General features: G+C 38.4%; 1 protein-coding gene across 3 annotated transcripts in view; it reads right to left on the bottom strand.

Annotated features, from left to right (window-relative positions):
- LOC106867196 (E3 SUMO-protein ligase NSE2) overlaps positions 1-9,765 on the bottom strand; it is a 33,037-nt gene that overhangs the window by 5,857 nt on the left and 17,415 nt on the right. For all 3 annotated transcript variants that reach the window (XM_052966666.1, XM_014912002.2, XM_014912003.2), the window contains exons 2-4: positions 7,930-8,083; positions 4,117-4,226; positions 2,540-2,687 (exon numbers count right to left, since the gene is read on the bottom strand). In XM_052966666.1, the coding sequence (XP_052822626.1) occupies positions 2,540-2,687; positions 4,117-4,226; positions 7,930-8,056 (385 nt within the window). In that variant the 5' untranslated portion in view covers positions 8,057-8,083. The remainder of the gene's footprint in view (positions 1-2,539; positions 2,688-4,116; positions 4,227-7,929; positions 8,084-9,765) is intronic.

Raw genomic sequence — 9,765 nt, 5'->3', positions numbered from 1 at the left:
AAAATATACCAATTCTTATATAAATGAGTGTTTGACACTCGAAACTTCAACACAGGAAGAAACGAACAAATTTTACACACTTCAGAAGGATTAACGTGACAAGGACAGTATATACTATTATTTTTAATTTTTAGTATTCTTAATTTTTAATATTTCTAATATTTTAATATTATATAGGTATATAAAGGGTTCTTAATGCATCTCTGAAGAACGGAATTACTAATAATAAGATGATCTTTAGATCACTTTGTGACTGTAGTAATATCCGCAAAACAATCGTAAGATATTTTATTCTTTAAACTTTACCAGATATTTCAGACTCAATGTGTAGATCAACAATCCACTCCTATACCTGCATTGTGCTATAAATATATTATCCATACAAAGGTAGATTAGATTGTCAAAAACATAAGTCCTTTAATATTTTAATAAACAAAGAAACTCTTGGTTTCTATCATTAGACACATGAAATGACCCAGGCATTAAATGTATACAAAATACCAATAATTGGTTTCTGCTATTATTCACATAATATAATATGATAGATAAATAGGTAGATGGATGGATGGAATGTGTGTGTGTGTGTAAAACATAAATAATACACAATCCTCCGGGACAACACCTTTTCCATTTTGTCTGCTGGTGTCATAAGAAATGTCATTTAGTGGCTTTATCAAAGAGTCTAATGGCATCTACTTAATTGCGCATAAAAAACTATATCATAATCTTAAAAAGGTTTTAAATATACACACACACACACACATATATATATATATATATATATATATAAACTAGCTTAAAAGCTGCCCTATCGGGTGACTTTTACGCTAGTATATAGCTTTTAAGCAACTGACCCCAAATGGAAAGATCTTCAAACAAATCTCTGACTTTACATTTGACGTATATTTGTCCTCATCTTGTTTGTTGTTAACACAACATTTCAGTTGATATACCCTCCAGCCTTCATCAGGTGTCTTGGGGAAATTTCAAACCTGGGTTCTCATTCCTAAGGTATTTTTCAATATTATTATTATTATTCAGGTCACTGCCTGGAATCAAACTCGGAATCTTGGGGTTAGTAGCCTGTACTCTTAACCACGATGCCATATGCCTGTGGGCATAGTGGTTAAGATCGCTGGGTACTAACCCCAAGATTCCAAGTTGGTACTGGTTCCACATAAAAAGCACTAGTGATGGTACATGTAAAAATCACTGGAGATGGTACCATGTAAAAATCACTGGAGATGGTACCATGTAAAAATCACTGGAGATGGTACCATGTAAAAATCACTGGAGATGGTACATGTAAAAATCACCCAGTACACTCTGTATTGTGGTTGGTGGTAGGAAGAGCATCCAGCTGCAGAAACCATGAACAGACAATGGAGCCTGGTGTGGGCCCTGACCATACCAGCTTCCGTTAAACTGTCCCATCCATAACAGCATGGAAAACAGATGTTAAATGATGATGATAGTTAACACTGGAATTTGGTTTTAGTGAAGCAATTGAGGTTGGAACTAGTCTGGTGTTTATTCAGTTAGAGAGAGTTGGAAGTTTTAGGATATTATATTAGCATTACGTTACTGGTAATGTCTGGGTATTTGCAGTTAATCAGTTTGAGTTTTAAAGAGAATTTTATCCAAAAATTGTACTACTTTCGTATCTACATGGTTTTTTTTTGCTCTTGTTTTCAATTTTAGCATTACTGCATAGTAATCATCAAGTGTGAAGTAGGTGCATACAGATTGATAAGATGCAGAAAGTAACGTTTTAGATGGCCTGTAATTTATTTCAGATTGTGGTAGAAAAGTTGTCTTGGTACTGCTCTTATTTCATCCATGTATACCACATGTACCTACATGTGCTTATAAAGTTTTTTTTCTTCTTTCCATAATTTTTATTGGATGAAACTAATGCTTCTTCTGATTACCCTGACATTTTAGAACAAATTCTAAAGTTCATCGAGGCTGATCTCAAAACACTGAGCCTTACAAAGGGAGATGACAAAGGACTGAGATATGTGGTGCCCACCACAACAGAATTGATATCCTAAAACTAAAGTGCCATGTAAAACACACTGGCACTGGTACCACATAAAAAGCAGCCAGTGCACTCTGTAATGTGGTTGGTGTTAGGAAGGGCATCCTGCTGTAGAAACCAAGCCAAAACAGACAGTGGAACCTGGTGTAGACCCTGGCCTTGCATGTACCTGTCAGTATTATCTGAATGCGATTGATGCGAGGCCCGCCTGACTGGCTCCAGTGCAGTGGCATGTAAAAAGCACCCACTACACTCTCAGAGTGGTTGGCATTAGGAAGGGCATCCAGCTGTAGAAGCATTGCCAGATCAGATTGGAGCCTGATGCAGCTGCTGGCTCTTCAGACCTCAGTCAAACCGTCCAACCCATGCCAGCATGGAAAATGGACCTTAAACAATGATGATGATGATGCTGATGATGATATATTTGACAGAGCAATCTGAATGCTGATGGGGTTAAATATTTCACAAATAATGTAAACACATTAAACTTGTACTTACTTTCTTCCTGTTGGTAAAGTTCAGAAAGTTTCACATATTTTTCATGTTTAGTGATATCATCTTCGGAGTTTTTAGTTTGCAATTTCTCTAAATTTTCTTTTAAACACGACAAATAATCAATATCTTCGTCATTTTCTGTTGTATTTCCCTAATAAAAATTTTAATGAGAAAATTAAAACTGAATTAATTCATTGAATATCTCATTACTCCAGTTTTCTAATTGTTGAGATCAGGCTTCCTCTTTCTCTTCTACTGCTCCACTCCTCAGAACCTCTTCACCATACATTGATCTTCATCTAAACCAGTAATTCTCAACCAGGGGTCATATGACCCCTGGGGTCCCATATGAGATTTAGTTGTGGGTGTGTCGTAAGATGCCTGCTTCCCAACCACATGGTTCCAGGTTCAGTTCCACTGCATGACACCTTGGGAAAGTGTCTTGGCCGACCAAAGCCTTACGAGTAGATTTGGTAGACGGAAACTGAAAGAAGCCCATCGTATATATGTATATATATATATATTATCTTTTACTTGTTTCAATCACTAAGGCTGTGGCCATGCTGGGGTACCAGGGTCAAACGCGGGTGTGTGTGTGTGAGGGCGATCCCTGCCTCAAGAAAAGAAGTGTGCCCTTCTAAATAATGTTATTACACTCTTTTCTCCTGGAATTGTTTTTCCTTCTGACCTTGTGCCCTTCCTTCAAAAAATTCCTGGGACTGTAGCCTGGGCACTACCTTGAAGAATTTTTGGTCAAATGAATCAACCCCAGTACTTATGCTTTGTTGAGCCTGGTACTTATTTCATCAGTCTCTTTCGCTGAACTGCTTGGTTATGAGGATGATACACACCAACAATGGTTATCAAGCCGTGATGGGAGACAAACACATGTAAACACACACACACACACACACACACGTGAAGGTCTTCTTTCAGTTTCTGTCTACCAAATCCACTCCAAAGGATTTGGTTGGCCCAAGGTTATACTAGACGACAATTGCCCAGAACCATGTAATTAGGAAGCAAGCTTGTGCCTCTCAAACTTGCCTTAGTCTGTGAAAAGTAAAGCAGAAGTATAAACCCCCACATCACTGATTTTCTGTAGGAGCAGCACCAACCAGTAACAATCTGATACAAGAGAAATATCCTCTTATAGAAAATGCTTGGTTGATGCAAATATCTATAACAGAAACTCCAGGTGTCACATCAAAATGACAGAAAATCAATCAGGAACAAGGAAACACCAGCAGCAGATTAAAACTCTCAACCCATGAACCAAGAAAACAATATCTCTGAGAAGCAGTAAAATCTTATCTCTTTCTAGCTCAAAAGTGAAATCAAATGAAAAGTTTATTCAGCAATAGTACTTTGTAGTAAAAATTGTTTGCCAACACAGCATGGCAAACAATCTTTACTTCAAAGTACTGTTGATGAATATCTCATGTTGTGAGATTCAAAAATAGTAATTTTCTAATTAAAAGTTTATCTTCAACACAATATGAATATTTGGAGAATAAATCAACACTAGAATCTACAAAACCAAACTGTACTTTATAATAGAGAAAAACAGTGAAATTTACCACTTCCTTGACATTTTTAATAGCAGTTTGATAATGTTTCAACTCTCGTTCCATTTCAATATATTTGTGCATTATCTTTTTCATTTCATCAATTTCTTTAGTGTTATTAGCTGAAAATAAAAATGAAATTAAATCAGAAAAATACCACAAGATTGAGTTAACAGTAAAAGAGATTTAACTTCATTTAGGGTTGGGAGAAAAGAGGGTATTGGTAATTGGAGGCGTACCTCGTAATTGGGTAGTGTAAGTTACAGTTGATCATTATCATCATTGTTTAACGTCCACTTTCCATGCTAGCATGGGTTGGACGGTTTGACTGAGGACTGGCAAGCCAGGAGTTCGCACCAGGCTCCAGTCTGATCTGGCAAGGTTTCTACAGCTGGATGCTCTTCCTCATGCCAACCACTCAGAGAGTGTAGTGGGTGCATTTTATGTGCCACCGGCATGGGGACCAGATAGGCAGCATTGACATCGTCCATGCTATAACGATGCTTTTTACATGCCGCTGGCATCGAGCATGCTCGAATGTTGCTTTTTACGTGCCACTGGCACAGGAGCCAGTCTGGAGGCACTGGCATTGACCACGCTCGAATGGTGCGTTTTATATGCCACCAGCACAGGCATTGGCCACAACTATGATTTCACTTGACTCAATAGGTCTTGACTAATTAAAATCATTGCTGGTTGGTAATTAGATTGGGAATGTATGAAGAAGAAAAGGGTTCTGGAATTACCCTTTTTAGAAGCAACAGAACTGGGCAAGTATGTGTTGAGACACAAAGTGGGGAGTAACGGAAAGAGGTAGGGGCAATATAAGTTTCCAGCATGAGATGGTTAAAATATGTGCACCTGTATTCATAGAGGTATGGCCACATGGTTAAGAAGAAAGATTATGAAACGACACAAATGGAAAATGGTCCCCGGTGCAAATCTCCAAAAATAACCAATACAAAATAAACAGCTAAATACATTTAAAAATGACTTCTTTAATTTAACCCTTTAGCATTTAAACCTGCCCAAATATTTTACATGGTCTATGTTTAAACTAGCCATATCTGGCCTCTCACACCTATCCTACAATACCGTTCTTAAAAATAATAATCTTATTGTTGAAATCTCAAGGCTATGAAATAATGAAGAATTCATTTAAAACAGTGTGAATAAATAAGCATTACGTTTGACAGAGTAAGCTGAATGTTTAAGGGTTAAAGGAATTTTATTTAGAAATAGAAAAAAAAAAAAAAGATTTCCCAGACAAACTACACATGCTATTAGAAACAATAAAATCTTCCAAAGTTCTCTTACAAATGCAAAAGAAAAGAAAGACCGCAACACATTCGGTGCTGAACCTTTCAGGAAGATATCAAATGCAAGAAGAATGGTTGGGTAGGAGCAAGAAGAATTATAGCAGAAATGGCATGGAACCATGTAGAAAGAAACAAAAAAAATCACAGAACAGAGAGAGCCTATATTTAACCAGGAATCCAAGCATGCCATCATATAAACACACACACACACACAAATACAAGGCATGCATACATACACACACACGCGCGTACAGGGTTTGTTATTAAGAAACTGGTTTCCCAAACACATGATTTCAAGTTCAATCCCACGGTGGAGAACCTTGGGTAAGTAAATTCTATTATAGTCTTGGACCAACGAAAGCCTGATCTGTGAATATCATCATCATCGGTAGATGGAAATTGAAAGAAGCTTGCTATACGTATCATCATCATCATTATTCAACATAGATTTTGCTAAGCTTGCATGGGTCAGACAGGATTTGTTGAGGGGTTTTGTGTGTGTGTGTGTGTGTGTGTATGTGTGTATGTGTGCACTCTTATCTTGATAACAAGATGACAGTAAGCAAGCATCACTATTATACAAGTAAAATATGCCCTGCCATGGGGAAATATTACCATGCCTGGATGGGCATCCAGCTGTAGAAAATCTGACACAATGAACTCCACCTGATCTATGCAAGCATGAGAGTTTGGATGTTAAAAGAATGATGATGATGATATATATAAGTATGTATATGCTTATGATTGTCCAAATTCAATGACCACTTCATTTACAGATCCTTTGAAAAGAGTATTTCTGAAAGAACAGTAACAATGGAGGGAACAGCCCTGCCAGGGACCAGATAATCCTGCTGCATGCAAATAACTCTACAATGCCTCTTGAATACTGAATTCTTTAAACATTTACTCAATATGTGTTGTTTACCTGTATTTTGGTATAAATAAAAAAAATTGAAATTAAAAAATAGTTTTACATCTTTATATTGCTCCATTGAACGGGTTGAATGGTAGCAGAGAAGTTTGATTGATGGCTTGTTCAGCTATATCATCATCAGCATTTAATGATCGTTGTCCCTGCTGGCATGGATTGGACGGTTTGACCAGGGCTGGCAAACTGAAATGCTGCACCAGACTCCAGTCTGATTTGGTATGGTTTCTATGCCCTTCCTAATTCCAACCACTTCAAGACTGTAATGGGTGCTTTTACATGCCACCGGCAAGGGTGCCATTTGTGTGATACCAGTATCTGCCATGATTATGATTTTACTTAGTTTGATGGGTTTTCTTCTCAAGTACAACATAATGCCAAAGATCTCGGTCATTGCCTCCATGAGGCCCAACACTTGAAAGGAGCTTTTCACGTGCCACTGGTATCAGCCACTTTGCCTCCGTGAGGCCCAATGCTCAAAAGGTGGATTTTATGTGCCACCAGCACAGGTGCCAGTTACATGATACCAGCATCAGCCATGACTACGATTTCACTTGACTTGATGGGTCTTCTCAAGCACAGCATACTGTGAGGCCAAAAGTTTGAAGATCATGCTTCACCACCTCATCCCATGTCTTCCTGGGTCTATCTCTACCACAGGTTCCCTCCAGTTATGCATCACATAACCATACCAGCACAGTCATCGCTCTTGCACACCACATCTGATGCCTCTTATTCCCCACTTTTCTCTCAAGAAGCTTACACTCTGTCGTACATGCACACTGACATTGCACATCTAGCAAAGCATACTGGCTTCATTTCTTTCAAGCCTACGCATCCTCAGCTGTCATAGCCCATGTTTCATTGCCATGCAGCATAGCTGTTCACATGCAGGCATCATACAATCTGCCTTTCACTCTGAGAGAGAGGCTCTTTGTTTCAAGCAGAGGTAGGAGCTCTCTGAACATTGCCCAGCCTAATCTTATTCTCTCAGAGCATTCACCTCTACTACTAATTCAGTCACCTAGATAACAGAAACTATCTACTACCTCTAGCTTAGCCCACTGGCAGTTGATGGAGTCTATTTTCTGTACATTTTTGGTGTTTATTGTACCTGTGCATCTTCCACACACAAAAGTTGTTTTCCCTGTTAACCTTCCTCTGATATTGCTGCACCTCTTGTGTCCAAAGATTACACTGGGTACATCTTATGGAGTTTCTATCTATGCCTTTTCTACAGATCAAGCAGAGTCATCTAATCTGAACTAAAGCAATAATTTACTTTTGTGGTGGGAGGGCAAATTTAGTGAATCATTAACTGGTGAGTCAGAGAAATACTACTAAAACCTTTACCCTTCTCAAATCTTTATGTCAAGATTTGAGCTGTATACAGCGAAGAAATCAAGCACTCTTTAGAGACAAGCTGTTGACTACTGATACAACACAATGTTAGTAAGAGGCTAGAAACCAGTGCCATTTCAGCCACTTAGCCTCCAGCATATAAGCTATACAACCATTCAGGCCCTCATTCCTGTTTGTAGGGAAATAAATAAAATAAAATAAATCTGCTTTGATTACCTGTACTTTGCTCAATTAAATCTTGTGCACAGTCGAATACAGATTCTATTTCAGCAGACATGTTGTTGTTGACAGCATGTAAGGTGGACATAGACTGGTCCAACATCGTAAACTGAGGTTTCGACATTTCTGAAAAATCACAGCCAAACAGAAACTGCGAGAGAAAAAAATAAACAAGTTTGAGTTTTAAATTTAAATTAAAAATGACATCACAATGAGTAGACAAAGTAGAATATCAATTGTGTAGGGGAGGGTTCCAGACACATCATCATCATTGTTTAATGTCCGTTTTCCATGCTGGCATGGGTTGGATGGTTTGACTAAGGGCTGGCAAGCCGGGAGACTGCACCAGGCTCCAATCTGATCTTGCAAGGTTTCTACTGCTGGATGCCCTTCCTAATGCCAACCACTCCAAGAGTGTAGTGGGTGCTTTTTATGTGCCACCGGCACAGGAGCCAGTCAGGGAGTACTGACATCAGCCATGTTTGGTTGGTGCCTTTTACGTGCTACCGGCATAGGAGCCAGTCAGGCAGTCCTGGCATTGATAACGTTCGGATGGTGCTTTTTATGTGCCACCGGCATGGGAGCCAGTCAGGGGAACTGGCCACAGTTACGATTTCAAATTTTAGCACAAGGCCAGCAATTTCAAGGTAGGGGAAAAGTTGATTACATTGGCCCCAATGGTACTTATTTTATCAACCCCTGAAAGGCTGAAAAAGCAAAAAAATCTCAGCAGAATTTGAACTCAGAGCTGATGAGCTGGCAGAAATGTTAGCACGCCGGGCGAAATGCTTAGCGGTGTTTCGTCTGCCGTTACGTTCTGAGTTCAAATTCCGCCGAGGTCGACTTTGCCTTTCATCCTATTGGGGTCGATAAATTAAGTACCAGTTATGCACTGGGGTCGATGTAATCGACTTAATCCCTTTGTCTGTCCTTGTTTGTCCCCTCTATGTTTAACCCCTTGTAGACAGTAAAGAAATAAGAATTTGAACTCAGAACATAAAGACAGATGGAATGTTGCTAAGCATTCTGCCTGGTGTGCTCATGATTCTGCCAGCTCACTGCCTTGCTGTCTTCTAATATTAATCAATGCTAATTCTTATAAGCACAAGGCCTGAAATTCTGGGAGAGGAAACTAGTTGATTAAATCAACCTCCAGTACTTGATTGGTTCATATTTTATTGATCCTAGAAGGAAGAAAAGCAAAAGTTGACCTTGGTGGAATTTGAACTCAGAATGTAAAGCCAAACAAATACCGCTAAGTAATTTTATCTGACATGTTAATGGTTCTGCCAGCTCACTCTGCCTTACATTGATTGCAATATTACAAGGATGTTATTCCATCAACCTCAGCAAAATATTATTTCTCTTTGATTGTCCACAAGGCCAATATTTTCTTCTATTCTCTTATATGTGTTTCAGCCATTTGACTGCAGCCATGCTGGAGCATTACCTTTTTAGTCGAGCAAATCGACTCCAGGACTTATTCTTTGTAAGCCTAGTACTTATTCTATCGGTCTCTTTCGCCAAACTGCTAAGTTACAGGGATGTAAACACACCAGCACCGGTTGTCAAGTGGTGGTGGGGGGACAAACACAGACACACAAACATACGTATGTGTGTATTTATATATATGTATATATATACACATACATACTATACACACATATATATATACATACATACATACATATATATATATAAACATACATATACACACACACATATATATATATATATATACATATATTTATACACATATATATACTTACGTATATCTATATACATATACATACATATATATATGTAAGTATACATATATATGTATGTATATGT

Source organism: Octopus bimaculoides, chromosome 3 (genome assembly GCF_001194135.2).
Source record: "Octopus bimaculoides isolate UCB-OBI-ISO-001 chromosome 3, ASM119413v2, whole genome shotgun sequence".
Classification (NCBI taxonomy): domain Eukaryota; kingdom Metazoa; phylum Mollusca; class Cephalopoda; order Octopoda; family Octopodidae; genus Octopus; species Octopus bimaculoides.
This window is presented reverse-complemented; position numbering and strand designations above follow the sequence as displayed.